The sequence below is a fragment of the Pituophis catenifer genome, unplaced genomic scaffold (assembly GCF_029215685.1).
Source record: "Pituophis catenifer annectens isolate HBS135680 unplaced genomic scaffold, rPitCat1.0.hap2 SCAF_4, whole genome shotgun sequence".
NCBI lineage: Eukaryota > Metazoa > Chordata > Lepidosauria > Squamata > Colubridae > Pituophis > Pituophis catenifer.
This window is the reverse complement of record NW_027256884.1, coordinates 78,564,786-78,589,366: the sequence shown is the minus strand read 5'-3', so window position 1 is coordinate 78,589,366 and position 24,581 is coordinate 78,564,786. Positions and strand designations below refer to the sequence as shown.

Below are 24,581 nucleotides of genomic sequence, written 5' to 3'. Positions count from 1 at the left end.
GAAGACTTGAGAATTGTAAATCTGGATCCATTTCAGCTCTCTACCAATTATTAGTATTAGAAGGGTGAGAATTGGATTTCCCTTGTCGATCTAGTAGAAATACAGCTTTATCACCCATAATTCCTTAGTGCAGTGTTTCTCAACTTCGGGCACTTTTAAAAATGTCTGGACTTATAGACTTGTGAACCATTCAGAGTTGCATAAGATGGGCGGCAATATAACCCTTTTACACAAATAATAGAATTTTTGACCACTGAATTTAAAAAAAATTAATATGTATTTAACCCAACTAATAAAATTGCACTTAGCAAGCACGGATCTGTTATAGCATATGCCAAAATAAACATGTTACAGGTTTCTTCCTTATTTGGTGCAATAGTCTTGATTATTCTAGAATTATATATTTTAAGTATGATCAGAAATCAAATAACAAAACATTGTAGACTTGAAACATTAGACATTCTAAAATTGCCTTTGAGGATAAGTATTGTACTTCTAAATAAACAAATGCAGGTTTATATCCCCATATTCTAAACAGAATTTTAAAAGTAGATAATTTGAAAACAGGGAAGACAAATAATGCATCCAATTCTTTAAATCTGAATGGGAGGCATCTCTTTATTGTATTGTGAAATGCTTTTCCAAGATTACAACTTTACTTAGGTTTATTTCAAAGTGCCTTGTTCTTTGTAAATGAAACGGAAGTTTATGTGACAATTCTAATAAAGATAGAAACAAAATGTACTGAAAGGGAAAATTACAAAGTTAAAATATGTTGCTCATAGTTTCCCATTCATGATGGAACATTAAAGAAAACATTCAGCCAACCCAAAAATCTAGACCAAGAAGTCTTTTTTGAAAAATATTCGCCATTACTTAGATGCATAGTAAACCTGTTGTACTGTTTCATGCTTGGATCAAACATAGTTTTCTGTGACATAGGATTCTCCTTTCTTCATCTGAATGAACATGCAGTCATCCCTCCCCTCAAAATGAAAAAGCCAAACAAAAGAAAGCAATACACAATAGTCAAAGGTAAGTCTTATGGTTTTTAGACACATAAATTAGATCTAAGGTTATAAGGGACTCAAACTATAGTTATTAAGAACTGTTTCAGATACTGGCTGAAGACAATTGATAAATATTTAAAAACTATGCAGAATACATTAACCTTCACTTTTTCAGTTCAAATTGCCTTAGAAACTTCATAGTTGGATAACTTGTTTTTTTCTTGCTTGATTCTTCTGAACTAATTCCATAGAAACTTTAGCTTCATATAATGGTACAGGTTTATCCAGATGAGGCCTGAGAAGAAAAACAAAAATTATAAATGCACAGCATTTATTTATTTGGTTTATCCATTACTTCACTTCCTAGCAATCTTTAGGCAGTTTATAGATATTAAGACACTCCACAAAAAAGTATCAACAAGTACATAAAATTAAATTATTAAAATATTACTGGTGGGAGGAAATACAGTCAGTCTCCAAAATTCTTCCTGAAGAGTCAGGTTTTTACCAGTTTTCAAAATGCCATAAGAATGGAGACCATTCTTGCCCTGCAGGCCATGCTGTTACAAGGGGAGCCCCAAAGAGAATGTCTGCCATCAACTCATATTCAACTGAAAATGTACACATATATTGTACAATAACTTGATTTCTAGTAAACTTTTATAGGCTGTCAAGATCTATGAATATGCACATGGACTGTGAACAAATGCAACATCTAAAAAGGCTGTTTTCCAGATAATGCATGAGTTATCCATCCTAAGTGGGTTTACTTACATGCAGTTTGTCCTAAGGGAAAAATATGCATGGATGATTTTTGCAACTTCATTGCCAACTTTAGCACTTTCACTGCTTCATTAGCACAAAACATCTCATCAGCACTCCAAGTATTTTTTGTGGCCCACAAGGATTATTAAAATAGCAATGTGGCCCTTTCCCCTTTATGTGTTTTGCAGTCCTGATCTAGAATATCTAGGATCTCTAGAGCTAATTGCGGCTAAATGTTTAATTATAATTTTCTAATCTTTTTAAAGCAGTTAATTGATAAAATACTTAAATGAATATATTTTAAAATGGTTATAATGCTTCAAACACCAATTTATCCTTACTTGAAAACTCCGCTTGATAACTTCTCCATTACATCTTCCAAAATGCGTATAGAAGAGAATAGTCAAGTGAAACATTATATCAAATGTTAGAGCTGTGCCAAGATCTGGGTTTGAAAGAGAAATGTGATTCCTAATATATTTGGTCATGCAAACTGTACTCTCACAATCACCTTAAATCAAACACATCCGAGTAACTAGGGTACAGATTAACCTATCAAAGAACAATTAAGGAGGAACCTTTTTTCATTGAAATACAGGTAGTCCTCAACTTATTACTGGTCGTTTAATGACTGTTCAAAGTTACAAAGATCCATAAAGCATTTCTGGCCACTGTAATTCTGGCCACACTAGCCACCCATCATATTATTGTGATCTGTGATTGGCAATTTGTTTGTGCTTATAAACAGTTGCCAAGTATCCTCCGATCATGTGGTTGCCATTTGCAATCTTCTCTGCCAGTTTCCCCAGAAAGACAGAGAAGATGCAAACTGTTGCTATTAGCCGATGGATTTCTCCTCCCCTCCATGGACACAGGGAAGGAAAATCCTTGATTGGATGCAGAAACGAAACTTAAGATCTTCAGGATCCAAGGTTCACTTTGCTAGCTTAATGCAGGTGTTCCCTTCAGAATATGAAGGGGTGTAGCTCCTGAAGATCCAAGCTCCATTCCTGCAACTTGTTGGGAGTTCCCTTCTACACACAGATGAGAGCCTTCCCTCCTTCAATAGGAAGCTCAGTTGTGCCATCTGCTTAACAACCTGTGTGGTTGCTTCATGACTGCAATTGGGACAGTTGTGATTGAAGTTGTTGAACAAAGCAGTCACGTGACTATCTGACTGAATGACCACTTTTGCTCAACACTGAGATGCCTATCCCAATTGTGGTGAACAACGAGGCTTTCAGGGAGATGGAGTGGAGAGAGAAAACAATTATTTTATTGTTTCTAACCTGCATTTATATGCTTTTACTGAACATGTATTCCTAAGCTTTAGGAGAACCCACTAGTCCAATGCTTCCCAAAGCTTTCCAAAACCACTTACCAGACAGTGCTTTTTATCCAATGTATGTAAAATAGTTTAAGTCAATTTAATATCCCTATTCTAATTGGGTAATCGGTTTATATGTTGTTACCCAAAGAAAAACTTCTCCTTCCCAATTTTGAGTAATGTATTCAGGTTTGGGAAACACTGCATTAGTTTAAATAAGGTCTCTATACACAGTTATGAAACAGCTATAAAAAATCCTTTTCTACTGTAAAGACTTTTCAGTGAAAAGTTATCCAAGCATTTCTATGAAAGAAAATACAGACATAGTTTTTATATTGTATGTCAAAGGATTTAAAATGTGGTGGGACAGAGAAAAAAATTGAAAAGAAAATGAAAATATTTACATATGTGATCAAGTAAAAAATACTTTGCCTGGTTCTATATATTTATGTGTTTCAACAGTAAGCACCTTGAAGTGTTAAAAAACTCACACATATTTGCCTGACCATTTTTTTTTTTGGCAATGTAATGTATAAATATTTCACAAATAATTAAATAGGTAAATTATTTAAATTAAAAACATCAGTACAAGTAATACTATTCATGTTACACTACAGGTAATCCTCGATTTACGATCACAATCGGGACTGGAATTTTGGTTGCTAAGCAATGCAGTCATTAAGCAAGTCATCATGTGATGGGACTTGATTTTACAATCTCTCTGAAAAAAAGGTAGTCTTTTGTTAGCCCATTTTTATACCTCCAAATATCAATCAAACTTAAAGCTGACCAATACTTTAGGTTTGATCGATGTTTGGAGGTGTAAAAAAGGGACTTGATTTTACCACCATTTTTATTCTAGTAGTTAAGAGAATCATATGGTCGCTAAATGAATCACATAATCATTAAGCAAATCCAGCTTCCGTAATTTGCTTTTCAGAAGCCAGCTGGGAAGATTTCAAATTGCTATCAAGATGCTACAACTGTTCTAAGTGCAAACAAGTTGCCAAGTGCTCAAATAGTGATTATGTGACCTCGGGGATGGTACAACGTTAATAACTTTTGAGGATGAATTATATGTCAATTTTTCCAAGGCTGCCATAACTTTAAACCATTGTTAAATGAATCCTCATAAGTCAAGGACTGCCAGTTGGTTCATATGCAATTCAATTTTTTTACTCCCACCCTTAAAGGCCTTTGTGTCTTAAGAGGGTGGGTACCTAGGGGACCACTTCTCTCTTATTCTTCCTGCCTGGCCAGTAATATTTGGCAAAGACAGCATACTCCTATCAACAAAGGGATCATGTTCTGAGACACAAGAGATGTTTTTCTGCAGCCTTCTCTGCCAGCGAAACATGGATACTAACCTTACAATTGATACAAAATATGATACATAAATAGTATGATACAATAAACATTATATAATAGAAAGGATATATAGATATTTTCCTTGTTGCATACTTGACAAATTCCAAATTTCATCATTCAGAAAAGAAACTGAAGCACCTTTCAGGAAAAGATATCGACAATCTGGAGGATCCAACTTTAAAAAAGGGAAAAACAGTGATTAGAATAAAAATAACATAAACAAAGAACATTAGTTGATGGTTAACAAAGTTTTTGCTAAAAGAAAATATCATTTTCAACATATTTTCAATATATTATTATTTATTCCAGAAATATAAGACTAGTATGTCATATGGTGCATTCCAGATACAGTATATTGGAATTTCAACTTCCATATTATCTGGAATTTTATGCAAATTAAAGTCCAATGCAGCTGGAAAATATCAGACTGGGAAAGGCTGGTCTAACTATAATTATTTCAGAAGTTTCTTCTTACCTGAAGATTTTTTTCACTCGTAATCCAGTGGCCTCCAGCACTGAGTAACGTAATGATGTCATGCTTATGGGGTAGCAATTGTTGTGAAGTTGTTTCATTGTCTTTATTATGCAGTCTCACTAAAAACAAATTAAAAACACTTTCTAAAAATGGAAGATGAGCAAGAACTGAAAAGATGTGCATATCAATAAATTCATATGTTTTCAGGATTCAGTTTTTCTTTGTACTACATTAACCTTGTCTTCTTTTAAGGATCTTTTTTTTACTCTACCAGGCTCAAATTATTGTATTTGACACATATATGAAGACATGTCATTCATTTGAGTGAGTCTCAGTATTTTGCCATAAAAAGTATACTTGTTCCCAATGACTTGAAAACTGATAGATGAATAAATATTCATAGCTTGAAATATATACACATATAAGCATTTCAGTCTATGCTTTTAATATAAAACCTGCTCTGAGGTGCCACTGGTACAAATGCCCTACTGTACCTTTTTAAATACTGTTTTCCAAAAAAGATTTTGTGCTTTTTCATTGCTGATAACAAAATATCACAGCCAAAGGGCAAAAACCGCAAGAGTGAACTAATTTAATTATCTTGGCAGTATCCTGTGACTATTGCTAGAGTAGTTAACTGTAGAATAGCAAAGGCAAGCTCTGCTTTCAGAAGATTGTGCTCTACTATATCAAGCTTATGAAGCAAGGCGCAATAGTGAAGCACAACATAAGTATCAGCTATGTTCAACCAGGCATGCCTGTCCAAATATGCAAAAACATTTTGTGCCTGAATTGGCCTGATTGGTTGCCTTCAGCCACACCATATTTAATCTTTGATTCTTACAAAATCAACAGATCTTCCTCCTAAACTACCACTTGGATAAAAACACAACTTTTAATGACTTTGCTTTCCATTTATTAAATGGCAAATTCTAATATAGTGTATATAATTTTAACCTTAGGATATATATTGTACTAAGAATGTGCTTCTCTGGGTAGAATCATCCTGTAAGTGTGTTCATCCAAGCAGGGGAAGTTATCTTTCCTCACCATAAGAGGTGAGGTCAGCAGTGTTTCTTACTTATGAAACTGCTTTGTGGAACAGTCCCTCCCTCAAGACTGGATAGCACAGATTTTATCGTCATTCCACAAAGCAGTAAAAACTGACCTGTCCAATATGGCCTTAAGGCTTACCTAGATTGATGGCACTCATATATGATATAGTTAGGTATTACAGGTTTTTTTTTACTGATAATTTGCCTTTATGGATGATTACATTCTTATATCTTTTACTGTGTATTTAGTATTCTACATTGCTGCCAATTGCATGATTTGTTGCTACAGGAAGCAAATCAGGGGTGAAATCCAGCAGGTTCTAACTGGTTTTGGAGAACCAGTAGCGGAAATTTTGAGCAGTTCAGAGAACTGGCAGATACCACCTCTGGCTGGCCCCAGAGTGGGGTGGGAATGGAGATTTTGCAGTATCCTTCCCCTGCCACGCCCACAAAGCCACGCCCACAGAACCGGTAGGGAAAAATTTTGGATTTCACCCCTGAAGCAAATAAAGAAAAAAGTATAGTACAAGTATTTCTGTTGCTAAGCAAGACAGTTGTTAAGTGAGTTTTGCCCTATTTTACAACCATTCTTGCCATAGTTGTTAAGTGAATCATTGCAGTTGTTAAGTTACTAACATGGTTGTTAAGTGATTCTGGCCTCCCCATTGACTTTGTTTGTCAGAAGGTTGCAAAAGGTAATCAAATGACCCCAGGACACTGCAACCGTCCTATGAACCAGTTCCTAAGCATCCAAATTTTGATCAGGTGACCACAGGGATACTGCAATGGTTAGAGTTACTGTCACAAGTGTGAATGACAGTCATAGGTCACCTTTTTCACTGTTATAACTTCAAATGGTCACTAAAACAATAGTTGAAAGTCAAGGACTACCTGTAGTTATATTTACAACTAGCTGTACCCGGCCACGAGTTGCTGTGGCCCAGTCTGGTGCTTCCGCTGGGCTAGAAGTGCGAGGCTGAAGTTCCAAACTCTCCATGAACATTTGGTGGGCATGGCCAACTCGACGTCACTCACTTTCATCAGTCACATGACAGCCCCCGAGCCACGCCTACCCAGCTGGTGATTAGGGCAGAGAACCAGTTGCTAAAAAACAATGGGAACCACAAAATCCTCCGTCTCCCCCTCTCTTTGTATCTCTCTGTCTGTCTCTCTCTCCCATCTGTATCTCTCTATGTCTGTCTATCTCTCCCCCCTCTATCTCTCTATGTGTCTCTCTCTCCACCTCTCTCTGTATCTGTCTCTTTCTCTCCCCCCGTATCTCTCTATGTGTCTCTCTCTCCCCCCCTCTGTATCTCGGTATGTGTCTCTCTCTCCCCCTCTCTCTGTATCTCTATGCCTCTCTCCCCCCCTCTGTATCTCTGTCTCTCTCTCCCCCACCCTCTCTCTCTGTATCTCTGTATGTGTCTCTCTCTCCCCCCGTCTCTTTGTATTTCTCTATGTCTCTCTCTCCCTCTCTCTCTGTTTATCTCTGTCTCTGGCCCGGCCTCTTCTGCATCCCCTGCCATCGCCCTTACATTTTCAGGGCCAGGCACGATTTGGGCCAGGCGAGGGACGGAGGGTTCCCGCTTGGTGGACTGAGGCAGCTTCGTTGCCAGGTGTCCTTTGGAGGGAGCCCCAAGAGCGGCTGGCGAGGGGGATGGGCAGCAGCGGCGGGCGAGGCTAGTTCATAGGGTGGCCGGGGGAGGGGGAGGTCAGAGCCAGGCTCAGGCAGGCCCCGTCCAGCCCTAGAAGTGCCGGCTGCGAGGACTTCCCGGCGGGGAGCCAGCTGCCTACCTGCCGAGCCTGGTGGCAGGATATGGCCCTCGGGCGTCTCTGCCTTCCAAATGCGCAGTTTCTTGGAAGGAGAGTCTAAATATAAGGAGCAGAAATCTGTTGAGCGTAATCAGGGCTGGGAGGCTGTCATGTTGGTTTTACGTCCAGCAGATGGCGCTGTTTTTCAATGTCTTTCAATGTTTGTCCAATGTTTTTCATGTTTTTACCTGTCACAGATGTGACATGTATATAATATAGTATATAAAAACATGCCCGTAGTCAAATGCAACGTTGTGTCAAAATTTGAAAGCAATCGGTGAAGAACTTTCGGAGATGTGCGGTTATGTACAAACGGACATTTACATTTTTATTTATATAGATTATGGCTCTAATTGTATTTCATTATGCAGTCTAGCCAGCATACTTCTATTCTTAGAAAGATTATTTTACTATTTTAATTTGTAGTTAGTACTGGAAGACAGAAAAAACATGCAATGTATCCCTAAATGTACAAGCAATAATCCAAAACATTGTAACATGGGCTCTTAAAGTTTTCAATGCTGTTTAAAAAATTCAGAGAAGGGGAATATTTTCACTTGGCAACTAATCAAGTTTTCTTGAAGAGTATATTTCATAAATGGGGAATCACAAATCAGCAGGCCCTTTCCTTTAGTGACTTACCATCTTGATTTGGCAAAGACATTCAAAGAACCTTCAAGAATTATATTTAAATCCAGGATTCTTAAAATTGGAGGGAATTCATTTCTCCAGATACTTTGGTCTCACTGGATGCTTTGGAGGCCATTGACATTTTCTAAATTGAAACTTAGTAGACATATTCTGAATTAACTGAAGCTTAATATCATTTTCAAAGAGAGTATCCATGAACAAACATTGAGTAAAGCAACTGGAAGGAAGGAACTGGATTCAACCTATACAGGAAGATATGGTTTTACAATAAAACCGTAAATTGTTTACATAACTTAATAGAACTTGGAAGTATTTTCTGAAACAGAGTTTTGGAATAATTACAGACCTCCTGCATCAATGATGATATCCACTCCTAGTCCACCTGTCTCCTCTAAACAACTTTCTGTCAGGTCATATTTTCCATTTGAGACATCTATAATTCGAACTGAATGGGTGAGAAGATAAAATACAATAAATATTTAGGCATATGTTGTTTCAAAAATCAATTCAAATACCAATATACATAAAAGAAAAAAAGTTTCTTTTCTTTAAGAAGATTTATAGTTACTGTAGGTATGGAATAACAGTTATCAAAAATGTAGGGCTGCTCCGTCTCATCACAGTAAACATAAACCACCCAGACAAAAGTTGCATGTCTTTGTTCTACTGTGTTCTTTGGGATTTCCTGATTTTTTTATATGCTATTTGGGAAGCATATAATATACTATTTTTATATGACAAACAAGAAATGCATATTTTCTGACCTCAAGGATGAACTTTCTTTTAGGGAAACATATATTTTAAAATATATATATTATTTTTGAGCTTGCAATATTACCTGCAATCATAAGTCAGCCATATGTAAACTTGGAATGTCATTAAGTCTAAGGTTGCTACACTAAATCTGAATAGCCAAAACAAAATATAAATAATATTAAAATAAAATAACAGATGGAAGAGATGAATGCTGCATATTATGTGCAGTTCTCATTCAATTCTGTGAGCTTTTACAATTCTGGGTTCCTTAAGTTTTTATTAGAATATTGCAAATTTCCCACCATTAGATATTAATAATTAGAAACAACTTCTTACATAGCAGGAATTTACCTAAAGTTATAATAAAGTCTACACAATGTAACCGCCCAAATTTTGACATATTTTCCATTACTCTTTCCCTTGTTAATTCCAGGCAGAGACCAGATCAGCATTTTCCCAAAATTATTGGAAAGAAATAGCTACCTTAACTGTATATGTCTGAGTAAGACATGTTCGATCAGTTCACAAGATACACTAGTCAATAAAGCTGGCTATGATGAATAGGTGAGGCCAATAATCAGCCTTGGTTGGGAAAGCTCACCATAATATATTGCAAACTGCATGTCCAAAACAAGCCAGAAGACAAACCCCTTAACAAATATTAAAGAACAAACCTTGGTTTTGTTCTCTCTTCTTTAGAATGGAATAACTCACTGCTACATTCATAATTATACTGAATTTAGTTAATCTATCTTTTTGCCTTAATACTATAACTATATGTAAGCACTGGACAGAATTGCTACATTCCAATTGCATTTTCCCCCAAACAGATATGAAAGCTCATTTTTAGCTAGGGTAAATTTTATTCAAAGATCGAATTCTAGGTATTAATATTTTTGTTTGATAATTTAAATACTTTTATACTGTTTATCATCAAAATTTATAGTTTACATTATGGATGATTCTGGCCAATGTTAAAACGTTGGTAATGTGTGCACATAAGTGTAGGATGTATCTGAAAAATATAGTGTGGATAGATGACATAGAATAATCCTCAATTTCAAGTTTCCTACCTGCCAGCCCTTATGAGCTTATCAACATTTATAAATTTAAAAAATGGTCTGAATTAGATCTTTTCATGAGGTTTAGTATAAAACAATTCAACTTACCTACAGAAGGACCAATCCTCTCAAGACACTGTTTGTCTTCAAGATTATACACAGTAGAAATCACCTTGGCTCCTCTGTGTTGTGCTAACTGAATAGCTATTGTACCAAATGACTGCAGAAAAACAAAACAGTTATGTACATTTATTTATACATCTATATCTAGCTGCAGTAGAGCCTATTGAAAAAAAAACCTTTCAAATTCTACATTCACAGTGTAAAAGAGCTCCTAGTTCTATCAGAAACCTTAAAATCTATACTTTTCTTCATTTTTAGCAGCATAAAAGATGCCTCGAGAAAAATTAACCTGTTTCTACATGATACAGTAAATCCAAGGCTACAACATCCCAGAGAATTAACTAGCCTCTGCATGACATGCTAGCAAAAGAAAGCCATTATCCAGAACCTAGTTCCATTGTTCCAAAAATTCAGTTAAAATCTTTTTTCCTATATCAATCACTGGTTTTAGTCCTGTATTCTGGGACAGCACAGAACAAGCCTTTTCTGTCTTTTTAATGTGTCATCTCTTCAATATTTAAAAAAGCACTAGAATGATTTCAATTTTACCTTCTCTAAAGTAAATATACCCTGTTTCTTCAACTTTTCCCCACTGGAATAATTTTTCTTAGCCCTGAACATTTTCATTACTTTCCATTGCATCCATTCCAATTTGCTACATTTTTCTTAAGGTATGAGATCCTAACTTTTGAGATTTTTAAATTTTTAATTTATTTAAACAACTTTTATGGAAGGCCAATTCACATAGTGATTCTAAGTGACTGACAACCAATATAAAAAAGATTATACCTTTTCACCAGATGCCATACTATGGACCCATAACATTCATACTTCTTCTATCCATCCATACATCCATGCAAGCGCAAGCACAAGCGCACACGCACACACACACACACACACACACACACACACACACACAGAGAGAGAGAGGGGGAGAGAGGGAGAGAGAGAGAGAGAGAGAGAGAGAGAGGGAGATGCAAATAAGATGAAATTATTGCTTCTTCATGCTTTTGAAACTCATGGTTCTATTTACGTACAGGCACTTTTAAAAAATCATTGACACTTGTGATTCACTAGAATTCAAAAATCTAGTTGGTAAAGTGAATTACTGCACCCCATTCCAATGCTGTACTTGATTTTCTTGCATTTATGTCTATTTCATTTCATTTTATTAATTTCAGCCATGTTTCCTATTTTATTGTTTTATCCTATTTTTATTTGATACATACACATTTTTCCATATTTTGCTTGGCTGAGATACAAGTGTAAGAAATATAATGTTGTAGAAATTAGTGGAATTTAGTTTTCTGTGAAAAAAAGCATGTCATATTTCATTGGAATTTACAGAATCACACTATAATAGCCCTAGGAAATAGATATTAGTAGCATTTTTCTTTCCCCCATTCATTTAAGTAACACAGACTAAGGTGATCATTTGGAAAAAAGAACAAGAATAATTCCAGTTGTGTGAACAAAGCCTGCTTTAGCAACACTGGATTTAACCCACTGAATGTTTGATTCTAATAAATAGTTTTCATTATACTTAAATTCAGTGGCATTTTTATACATACACTTGCACCATCCATTATCAACACGTTTTTTCCATCAGAAACACAGGACAGATAATGTAGAGCTGTATATGCACGAAGACCGTCACAAATGGTCCCAGCTGATTCCATCCAGGAGATTTTTTCAGGTTTGTGAACTATTTCACAAGGAAGAAAGTTTGGTGATAGACTTTATAGCAGTGTTGAAGCATACAGATGGTCCTTGACTGACAACCATTTGTTTAGTGATCATTCAAAGCTACAATGGTACTGAAAAAAGTGACTTATGACCATTTTTCACACTTATGACTGTTGCAGCATCCCCATGGTCACAGGATCAAAATTCGGATGCTTGGCAACTAGCATATATTTATGCCAACTGCAGTGTCCCAGGATCATGTGATCACCTTTTGTGACTTTCTGACAAGCGAAGTCAATGGGGAACCGAGATCCAGTTAACAATTGTGACAAGAAAGGTCATAAAATGGGATAAAATTGACTTAACAACTGTCTTGTTTAGAATTGGAAATTTTGGTCTCAGTTGTGGTTGTAAGTCAAGGGCTACTTGTATATTAATTTAAACAAAAAAACTGAAATGAAACATTCAAATTGCTATACCTATGAAAAGATTATTACACAAAAGTATTCAACATCTTCCCTTTTCCATTTGTTTCTCTATTAACAAATCTGATATATTGATTTTAGCTGATCAACTACCAGAGATTTTTTAGAATAATGTTGATTTGACAATGACGTCGATGTGAACATTTGAAAAAAAATCAAAAGTAGTTGAGTAAATTGTTTTGTAAAATAACAATTTGTATTATTATTGGTTAACTTGTCTTGAGTGCTAGGTTAGGCTTCAAATACATATGTTAAGAAACAATATACTTTAACATTGAGAATCTAGAAATTACATTCAGAATTTAATATGAAATTTGACTGATGATGTTCCAAACCAGTATCAAAATTATAGAAATACAAGGGCAAACTGAAATCTAGATACCATACAAATCTATGCGTGCCATCTGACCAGGGTGGATAAAAATTTTTTTTTATTTAAATTGGATTTTTTTTTATTTAAATTGGATTTTTTTTTTATTTAAATCGGATTTTTTTTATTTTTAATTGAATTTATTTTAATAAAAAACTTTTGGGGTAAAAATCTATCGTAAGATAGTTTTCTATTTAAGATACATAAATAATTTAGTTTATTCAGCATGAAATGGAGCTTAGTTATGTAGCAGGAGGCTGTATATTCTGCAACACTGGGACTATCGGTGAGTCAACAGTGGGTCAAAGGAGTAGCAGAGATGACAGTTGCTCTTTAAAAATTATGATTTAAATCAAGCCTTTTTACTAGTGATTTAAATCATGATTTAAATTGTGATTTAAATCAACTCGATTTAAATCAAATCCACCCTGCATCTGACTATATGAGACTTCATATTTTCCTGTAAATTCTATATATTTATATGATTTACAGTATGTACAACACTTACAAATCTCCAAACATAGCTCCAAATTGAAATGCAAACATTTCCCTATTTCAAAGCAAACCCTTGTAATGGGGCACATTTTCCAACTGCAGAATAAATTTTACAATTGAAATTTTATATGTTTTGCTTTGCAATGATTTCCAAATATGCTTTTCCACGATATACTAGTCACCATGGCTGAATGCACTGTCTACACCAGTTCATATAATTGTAACCTTAATTCCAGACCCAACTCAATGTTCTATTTCCACCCGTTGTGATTTTTTGGGGGGAGGGGGGGGCTGGGCTACAAGGGGGAGATTTGGCTGTTTTCCTTCTTATTAGTTAGTAAATGCTTCCAAAAGAAACCAAGAACATCTTAGCTTTCAAATCAACAATGAACTGCTTGCTTTTACACTTTTAGGGTTAGTCAGAAGGAAGAGTGAGTGAAGTAATAAGAGAAGTTTACCAGAAACAGATGAGTCAACTTTTGTAGTTTCTGTTTAAAGAGAATAATAACTAATACTACTATTATTTAGAAAAAGTCAAATGATAACATTTTGATCTAAGATGATAACATTTTCATGTTAAACAAGGTTTATTATTCACAAATTGAGCAATTTTTGAGTACCTTAGGCAGTTACATTTCAAAAACAGTAATGTACTACTATGTTTTCTATCTACATACCTAAATAATGCTCATGAACCAGAATCTCTTCACACAATCCAGATTCTTCTGAATCCAATGGTAAAATTCCTATGAAAACAGGATTTCCTCCAGCTTAAGAGTACAATCAGCTGAACATCCAAGCACAATAATCGACCTGTAAACCTTTGAATTCCATGTAATGCACATGAATTTGAATAGCCGAGAAGTTTAATGTAATTTGTCTCTGTAGTAGACATAAATAATCTGAATAAAAAAAATCTCTCCTTCCCTTGTTTTTTCTTGAATAATCATGTTCTGTAAAATAACACATTAAAATAAATGTGCAAAATAGGTATAAATACCAATGGGAGGGTATTTTGAAGAAAGTATTGAAATTTAAAATGAATTATAATCTTAACGAAAACTTTTATAAGACTATGTATTGCTGGTATTTGACACTGGATAAATTGTCAAACGTGTGATGGAATTTCAAATATTAGTTGGAATTGTAATCAGAGAACACATTTTTCATCTTTGGTGAATATATAAGAAAGCTAGAAAATATTGGGATCAAATATGTATTTGATTCAGAAGATTTTAAAAGTAAATGTACAATTGAAACCAAAGATTTTTCTTTTTAGGATTACAAAGATAGAAAGATTTTATGGAACTTTGTTTTTATGTAAAGGGAGGAAGGAAGAAGTACAGGGAAGATAAGAGATGACCAATGAGATATATCATACTGATAGCTGCTAAGGACAGGATCAGAGAGAGTCTTGCCCTACATTCTGTCCAAAGCTTAGAACAGAGCTCCTTAACCTTTCTGGCTCTGTGGACTGGTGGCGGTGGCGGTGGCAGTGTGTGTGTGTGTGTGTGTGTGTGTGTGTGTGTGATTGTTTTGCGCAAATGCAGTTTTGTACACTCACCCACCATTTATACGGCCCAGTTCCCCTTGGGCAGTGGCCCAGTACTGGGCTGTGGACTGGAGAACTCTGTTCTATAACACTCAGGATGTTCTAAGTTTTGTTTCTGGAAAGCTATTACTGAGAGCATGGCAGAACTCTTGGCCTTAGATTATTTGTTCTGGGTCCAAAACAAAACAATAGTTTTATTTCATAGGCATGCCTACTCAGATATAATGACGTTGAGAAGATCACTAAATATAGTCTATTCAAGGAGGATTAGAAAAAACCCTGTCAATATACTCATTAAATATTAACCATCCAAAAGGATTAAAGTTTTCCTAGAAGAAATTATACTTTTCAATGTCAACAAAGTTAAGCAATGGGCTATTTGAAACTACATAAACAGGAAGGTTCAAAATAACAGATTTTTTTTTAAATGGTAAATTTTTACAATTTAAATGTTTTAGTTAATTAGATAAACTTACCTACTACCTCATCTTGAGTCTTAAAGGAAGATACTTTATTTCCAACTGGAAAAAAGGAAATAAAGGAACAATAAAACACATAAAAGAACTATGGCACTTAAAATAATGTTACTGTTAATAATAATTTATTATAAAGTCTTTTAATAAAATATGTGATCCACAACTATAGTCAGTTTTAAAAATTACTGAGAAGGGCAAGAAAAAAAGTTTATTTGAAATAGAATTTAACAGAAGACTGAAAAGGGAAGCAAGTCTGGACATTACATTCCCAAGAATAAAAACAGAAATACATGAAGGAAAAAAAAGACTATTAAATTTACATACCCATTTCATATATAGCTTCAAAACAATCAGACCCACAGATCAATCAATAACATGCAAGCAATAAACAAAATAAATTCACAGTTAATCAAGATAATGTATCTTAATGCAAGTTGGATGTTTCTGCATCCAACTTCATTTTTGAGGGGGATGTTTTATTTACAGTTTTTCTTTAACAACCAACATTTTTTGTGGACAGTGTAATGACTGGGTTGACATATTTTTCACACAGTGCTCACAGTAATAATACAATTACATATACAGAATTTTTATCTTTCAATTTCTAGCCTTAATGTACTCATTATAATTATAATATATTCTTTTATGTATCGCTCGATATTACACTAATATTTTCCCAATTTATCAGTGCTCCACATTTTCAATATCTCAACTTTCTAATACCAATAAAACTAGTTGTCAGTAAAATTTAATCAGTCCCAAGTTTATATCTCTAAGTTCCCTGAATTTATAGTCCTTAAAAACTATATTTTCCAATATATATTTTTACATCATGTTGATCATACCTTTAGATATACCTAATCCTAGTCTTCCACCTCCTAATCTTAATGTATCTGTATAATAAATTCCATTATATGTCTATATTTATACTATTATTTTCCCAGTTTAAACTTTCCACTTATTTTTATTGTTACTATATTACAAAATATTATATCTCTATCCGTCATCTCTCAGCCTTTTAAGAAATCCATCATTTATTGATTTTTTAGTGATTCTTTTATGTTTTTCTCTTGGAATCCTATATATCTTTCTAGCATTTTTGCACAGACTAATTGTTCCCTCTGTCTTACCCTTTATCTCCTTCTGCTGCATCTTTTGAATATCCATCCATGACCCTTTCACTATTTTTGAAAGATCTTCCTTTTTTTCCCTTCTCTATTCTGTTATAAGCTCTTAGGGTATTGTCTATTTGATTTTTAGTATTTATTATTGCTATCTTTTCAGTATTTTTATCTGCTTTTAACTTATTTTTATCTTTTTGTATTTTATTTTGCTTTGTCCCTTCCACCACACCTTCTAATTTCTCAGCTGACTTCTGTATGTTATATTCATCTTTTCTCAACTTCATTTTCTAGGTGCACATGTGAACTAAGAAAATCTACTATATGGGCAGCAATTTACTACAGTTTTATGTTGTCTGGGACTGCTAAATTTACCTGAATACAGTTCTACAAATCCCCATAGATATCTACCAGAATACCGTTCATTACTACTGATTTGATTTGCTAGACAAAAGTCTGGCAGTCCTGTCCTACAGAATTAAGGAAAAGGAATAGTCAAATTAAAAAAACAAAAACAAATGTCTTCTGAATCTCTATTATTCTCAAACATTTCAATGATGCATTTATATAGACAAACTAATTTGTAAATATAAAAAGATTTGGATGGTTGAGAATGAATTTAGTGAAAAACATCCTAGAAATTATTGGCCTGTACATTAAGTAATAATTGGCACAAATGTTTTTAATTAAATTTCCAAACACCCTCACTCAACTTCATTAGGTGAACTTATCATGGCAAACTATCCCATGGCTTCTTTAAATTTTGGCCTAATATGTTATATACTGTCATTTATGAAACATGGCTTATGTTTGCATAATTGTGGGAACTACTGTCTCCATTGCAGCATTAATGCAAACTTTTATACAGGACCAGTAAAAAATGCATTTTAAGAGGCTCTTAAATAAAATGATCCTGCACTTTAATCCTGATAAGCCTTTAGCATTCATGTTTGCTAAAGGCAAAATATCTCTCAGTTGGCATACTTTTTTTTTTTTTATATTAGAAGTGTGGTGGAGACTCTGGTCCTTTAAATATTGCAGAATTACAACTTCTAGTAGCCGAGAAGTTGTAATTCAGTTGTAATTCTGGAGTGTTGTAGGTTCTTGGAGTGTAATAGGATCTGTAAGAGGATTACTGAACATAGGGACTAGTAATTTTAATATATGAGTACATCAATGTTTTATAGAAATATTATGCAAATTAGTATACTTACTTTCCAACACAACACCAGCAATTTCCCTTCCAACAGGTAGAACTTTCTTCTCTTTTTTTATTTCTGATAAAAACTAATTACAATAACACAAATGTCTATTGTCAAGATTGATACATCTGCACAGGGAGCAATAAAATACTAATATGGATTCCTGCTACTAACAAAAATGAGGGCCTGATTATTTTATTGCAGCCGTAGAAAAAAGAATAAAGGAGTCTATGGCTACAATAAAATGCATTTTTTCCAGAAAGCAAATGTTGAACATGAAGAAATCCTTCTTAAGTTATGTACTGAACTATAAGTCTAACATTCTTGAAACTATAAACTTGGTATCAAAGTTTAGTTTTCAGAATGATTACATTCCAAAACCAATTTAATTTTGTAAATTGTAAACATTTGAAAGTGTGACTAAAATAGCAATAGCACTTAGACTTATATACTGTTTCATAGCGCTTTACAGCCCTCTCTAAGCAGTTTAGAGAGTCAGCATATTGCCCCCAACAATCTGGGTCCTCCTTTTACCAACCATGGAAGGCTGAAAGGCTGAATCAACCTTGAGCCAGTCAGACTCGAACAGCCAAACTGCTGGCAGTCGGCAGTCAGCAAAATTAGCCTGCAATACTGCATTCTAACCACTGTGCCACCATAAAAGTATGTAATACATATACATTTTCAATTTTGTCGTGTTTAAAAGGAAGTTGCGTAAGTTTAGAAGCAAGTACTTTATTTATAATTATAAGATTTCTATTCTATATTTTAATTATTAAAATCAGTATCAAAGCATAAAATATGGAATATATACTTTTTATATGGAACATATACTTTTGAATGCATAATCTTGTAAATTGTAGCTCTACTTCCATATACATGCTGCCAATCAAACTAATGGGACAAGATAATGGATCCAAGAGAGTGCTTAATTTAAGTAAGGCAGCACTCACATAAACCTTTATTAGTGCCAATGTAGGTGTAATGGTAATCATGTGAAAGTCTGAAGTAACATATATGTGATAAGTGAATCAATTATCATGTGTACAATAGACCATTGCAAAGATCTTGCTTATTCACTATTATGACATAGAAGCTAATCATTTGAGCCTTAGGATACAATATTATTTTTCTTTCTTAAATGTAACATTTTATATATTTGACAAAGTAAAAGGCTGTCTGAAGGACCATTTTGTCTCAATTATATCAACTTATCTCATCCAGTCAGGCAGGAAGAACATATTATGGACTCTGTCGGTTAAAGAATTCTGACTGGAGGGGGTCTAGGAGAGTCTTAGTTGCTGTCACCCTTACCTTATGGAACATTTTGCCCACTGATGTGAGGTTAGTCCCAACTCCTGTCACCTTCTAGAAGAGCCTTAAGACATGATTCTCTCAACTGGCAGGGGGATCCAAGAACGATATACAACCCTGGGGATAGTTGATGGCTTGAAGGCACTATCTTCGACTTTTGTTATTTTTTGTAAGGATCTTATGATTATTATGGGTTTTTTTTTACTTGTAAACCACTCAGAGTCACTTAGAGAGTAAGATGGATAGCATAGAAATTTGATTAACAAGTAAATAAATTTAAAAACTCAGACCAATTTATCTACTAGGAAACAAAGTGAAGGATTAAAATTAATCATATGCTTATATTTCAAGCTTTGCAACGAGCTCACTGAATTTGCCAAAAAACAATATGTTTGGAACTGGTTTGTGATTCATATATGAATTTATAAGATAGAAATAAGATGGTCAAGATATTAAAACTTTTTTGCATAAATTTGCATGAAAGTTTATTCTCAGAATAAATTCATAATTATTTGACAAATTTATAAATATATATATAAATACCTTTTTATCAATCCAGCTAAGAGCACAGGCTTTAACTTGCACTTTCACATGGTGGTCACTCACAATAGGAAGGCTATCCTAAGAGAAAATGAAACTGTAGGCGCAATTTCTAATATATTTTAGAAAGCAAATTCAATACAGATAGTCCTTGACTTACAACAGTTCATTTAGTGATCATTCCAAGTTACAATAGCATTGAAAAAAATGACTTAGGACCCTTTTTCACACTTACAACTGTTGCAGTATCCCCATGGCCATGTGACCAACATTCAGACGTTTGGCAACTGACTCACATTTATGATGCTTGCAGTGTCCTATGGTCATGTGATCCCCTTTTGCAACTTTCTGACAATCAAAGTCAATGGGGAACCCAGATTTACTTAACAACTGTGTTACTAACTTAACAAATGCAATGATTCACTTAATAACTGTGGCAAGAAAAGTCATAAAATGGGGCAAACTCACTTAACAAATGTTTCACTTAGCCATAAATTTTGGGTTCAATTGTGGTTGTAAGTCGAGGACTACCTTTGGTTTCACTAAGAAATAACCGTCAAGAACATATTTCAGACAAATAGCATTGACATATTAGGACAATCAAGGTTACTCATTGAAGCTTTCTTTGAAATTTTGTTCCTGTGCAACTGAAAGCTTATAAAGGTAGTCCTCAAGTTATGACTGGTCATTTAATGACCGCCTGAAGTTATGATAGCCTCGGAAAGAGTGCTTTGTGGCCTGTAAAGCACTTCCGGCCACTTAAAATGACCTCCTCCAGTGATCAAGTGATTGCAATCTGGGTGCTTGGCAATCAATTCGCACTTACAACCACGCGTGGAGGGAAGATGAACTCTTTCGGTGGGCTGCAGGAACGAACCTGAGATCTTCCTCAGGCAGGATGTCTCTCCATCCTGCCAGAGGAATTCCTTTTCCTTTAGTGTGGAAAAGAACTGCTTCAGTGGGCTGCAAAAACTCTTGTCTCTTTCCTGACTGGAGCAGTTCCCTTCCGCACTGGAAAGCAGACAAACTCCAATGAGGTGCAGAAAAAGAGCACAGATCCTGAAGGTCCCAGCTGTGTTTCTGCAGTTTTGAAGCAGTTCCCGCCGATAGACATAGGGGAACTGAAAGCTCTTTTGTCTGTCTGCTTAACAACCTGACAGATCGCTTAACAACAGCAACTGTGAATGTCAGAATTGTAGTCATTGAGTGAAGGAGTCATGTGGGTGTCTTGCTTAGCAACGTTTCCCTCAATGACCAAGATTCCGGTCCCAACTGTAGTTGTTAAATTGAGGACTACCTGTACTGCTGAATAAATATGTTTTAAAACACAGCATGTATTCCAAGCAGTATTAGGAACAGAAATGAAAACAGAAATACATTACATGCAAAGATTTGTAACAAATTCTAGCAGAATATTGTGTTTAAAAAGGCAACCGGGGGAGGGGAGGAATATTAATTGGAGCAGAGAGACAGCGGCAAGCAGGGATGCTTAATCTATTCCAATCTGTCACTTTATTTTATTCTATAATCTGTAAAGCGCTTTTCTCCATGTAGAGAAAATACACTAGTGAAAGTAATTATAGTTTTAGAACAAAAAAATAGAGAATTAAACAACAGCAATGCTATAAAAACAAAGCAAAATAGAAAAAAATGAAACATCTCTCACTTTTACCCCTTCCATCTGCTTTCCCACAAATAATCAACTGTGGCACATATTTCCCAGAAACATTTAATCCTGCCCTAAAAAACTGCAAATCTCCTAATGATATGCAGATATTTTATTAAATTGTACTATAACAATTGTAGGCAAAACAATTCTAAAATAAATATCAATAATGCAAAATCATTTTCATATAATTATTTGCCAACAATGCTTTCCACAACTGTCTTAGGACACCATTTATAAAGGTGATATTTTAATAAAGCTGGCTGAAATGCAGTAGATTCAGCATAGTAACACATCATTTATATCTAATATATTTATATATGACACGGGGGTTGTATCAGTTTATGTTGAAATAGTTTATTTAATGAGTTTTGAAAATCACTTCATTTTTTTCCTTTGTAGTGCTGATGTTGTGTTCAGCAAAGATCTAAAATTATGCCAAAGATAAATGCATTGTGACTTTAATATTACTAAGCAATTCCTGCTAAAATGCAATGCTGACTTCCTTGAATTCATGTGGTTACACTGTTTCCTCACTACTTCAGATCATTTTTTTTTAAATGGAAAGTGACAAATTTTGCTGACAGATACACTTCTTTTCCTGTGCTGTATAGAACAAACTGCTGGACTTAGAAGTTTCTATTTTAAAAATACAAATTATTGCATAACTTTAAGCGCACCAAGTCTAGGCTTGGTTCTTAATGGCTAAACCATGGTTTGACTGCTTAAACTGTGCTACATGCTTTCATGTTTCTTCCTATCATAATATAGTTCTATTCCCTCCCCTGAGTTCAAACAATCCAATATGCCATTACATCTGTATTAACTATAGTTTACACAAGGGGTTCCCAATCTTGGCAACTTTAAGATGTGTGGACTTCAACTCCCAGAATTGCCCAGCCCCAGCATGGCTGGCTGGGAAATTCTGAGAGTTGAAGTTCATGTCTCTTAAAGTTGCCAAGACTGAGAAGCCCCAGTTTACACAATTATACTCCACCAGAATATTTGGAAATCCATTCCAAATTTTGATTCTGTTTGACTGCTTCCCTTCAGGAAATAAAGGCCTTTTGACTGAAAATAGATTTATTAAAATAAATGGAATTTAAATACACACAGATCACAAAATCAGTTAACAATAACATGATATAATACACATAATAAAAAGGTCTGTGATCATGCTTAATCTATTTTGCCATTAAGAAAGCAAAATTCTACAACCTATAATTTAGCTATTATTTAGCTACTGCGAGAGTTATTCTTGGATCTTTATCCTCCAAATATACAATCTATATCTCCCTGAATATACAATTCTGTCCAAAGAGCATAAAGAGATATTAGCAGTCAATTTTTAATAACTCAGACAAAATTACAGTAGAGTAAAATATGATTCTCTGATTTGATAAGTTTTATCATTTTAAGGGCAAAACATTTCTGCATAGAGGATTTTTTGAAATTTACTAAATAAATTAGAAAGCAAAGCTGATGGCATGATATCAAACTTCAATAGCAGCAATAAGACTCCTATTAAATGTATTATTTATAGGTTGGCCAAGGTATGTTGAAACATAAACAAAATTTTATTCTAATCTACTGTGTTTCCCCAAAAATAGGACCCTGTCTTATATTTTTTGAACTCTGAAATAAGCACTTGGCCTTATTGCCATGTGCTCAAAAGCCCGATTGGGCTTATTATCAGCAGATGTCTTATTTTGGGGGATTCTTATGAAGTGCATACAATAGGGTAATTATTGATTGGAGATGCCTTAAGCTTATGACCTAGAGATACAATCAAAGGGCTGCTTAAAATCAAACAGAGCAAAAAGACCTGATTTAGGTGGCTAGATATACTGTTCAATTTAACACTGGGAAAGTATCAGTCCCTGATCGAATACAGAACACTGAATAGATGGGTAAGGTAGCAATGTAACTCACCTTTTCCAGGAAAATGAACTCTCTTTCTTTTTCAGAATTCTGCTGCCAATATAAGCCTTTCATAGTGATCTTTAAAATTCAGAGAAGAAAATAAAGTATCTGTTGCTATAAAACTCAGATGTTAGAAAATTTTCAGGTCAGATATAGTAGCCCTAAACAATTCCTATTTAGATATTTGGTAAGTTTTGGTAAAAATAAATGCTTCACCAAAATAAGTTTGTGGACATTAACCTACACATTACATATGAAGGTAAAAGAGGTGGTATTTCTGTATTACTTCCCATTCCAAAACTGATGCCAAATTGTTATGTGACATCGGTTAAGTTGAATAACATGCTCACAAGAAGTATGTTACCTCCTTATTGGACTCTAGTTTGTGATGCTGTTTATCTTATCAAATTTGTATAGCCATCCCTCTCTCCAAAAGCAACTGTTATAAAAATGCAGCTGTGACTAGTTTATGATTCAATGTGCTGCACAATACATCCAACATGGGAAGTTTATGGTTTCCTGTTGTGCAAATCCAAATAATTTGATTCATTCAGAAAACTATTAACTCTGCATCAGTGTTATTCCTTTCAAAATGGTAATAGTAAGCAACATAGCAATGGATCCAAAGTGTATTTTCTTTACAATGAGAAGAAAATTAGTAGTATTTTTCTTCTTGTGTTTTGCTTTAATCATCTGTAAAATCCGCTCAACTCTATCAAAACAGGCTTTAGGATATCCCATAACTCAAAAATAGGCTTGAATAAATCAGTTACATTATTTACAGATTAATCCACTGTGTGAGTGCAGCTTTTGTTTACTTCATTGGGCTAATGAGGATGAAATATTTTAGTGTGTTTATATTTGGGATTACTATACAAAACCACCATTCAGCATCTGAATTTATACATTACTCTTTGCTGAATCAAAAGGTAACACTAAACCATGGTTTACAAATCATAAAACCTGAATTCACATAATATTTACAGTTTAGCGTAGTATGTGAATCCCTGTTAGCAAAAGATATTTTTTCACCTAATTTTTGAGAAGGAACCCAGGCGTAACAGATTTGGCTTATCTGCGATTACGAGGGGTTACGCGTTCAGCTGCACCGCAACATTCACTCCCCGCCGTTCAGACGTCTAGCACCCCTCACCCACGCGAGAAAAAGAGTCCGCGACTACCTCGCCAAGCCCATTACCTCTTTGAGGCCCCTCTTTTATTCTCGCGGGAGCGGAAACGTCGATTGCCAAATCCTACAAATAAGGGTTCCCTGAAAAGGCAACTGTTAATTGGCCAACCCGGCCGTCACTCGAAGTACAGGCGGGACCATAGGGCAAGAATCTTCCAT

General features: G+C 34.7%; 1 protein-coding gene across 3 annotated transcripts; it reads right to left on the bottom strand.

The window, feature by feature from the left end:
• Positions 1-678: 678 nt before the first annotated feature.
• Positions 679-24,465, bottom strand: CRYZL1 (crystallin zeta like 1). 3 transcript variants are annotated; one of them, XM_070943544.1, is made up of 13 exons: positions 24,432-24,465; positions 23,243-23,311; positions 19,648-19,725; positions 17,803-17,875; positions 15,468-15,512; positions 14,117-14,185; positions 11,975-12,108; positions 10,389-10,500; positions 8,810-8,908; positions 4,946-5,064; positions 4,540-4,645; positions 2,117-2,162; positions 679-1,305 (listed from the first exon to the last, which is right to left on the bottom strand). In XM_070943544.1, exons 2-13 carry the CDS (start codon positions 23,303-23,305, stop codon positions 1,206-1,208), a joined length of 1,044 nt encoding a protein of 347 aa, XP_070799645.1. In that variant the 5' UTR covers positions 23,306-23,311; positions 24,432-24,465; the 3' UTR covers positions 679-1,205. The 3 variants fall into 3 exon arrangements, with proteins under 3 accessions (XP_070799645.1, XP_070799641.1, XP_070799642.1); XM_070943540.1 differs by lacking the exon at positions 24,432-24,465 and adding an exon at positions 24,266-24,419; XM_070943541.1 differs by lacking the exon at positions 24,432-24,465 and adding an exon at positions 24,266-24,419 and having other exon boundaries at positions 1,218-1,305; positions 2,117-2,220; positions 4,564-4,645.
• Between the last annotated feature and the right edge of the window lie 116 nt (positions 24,466-24,581).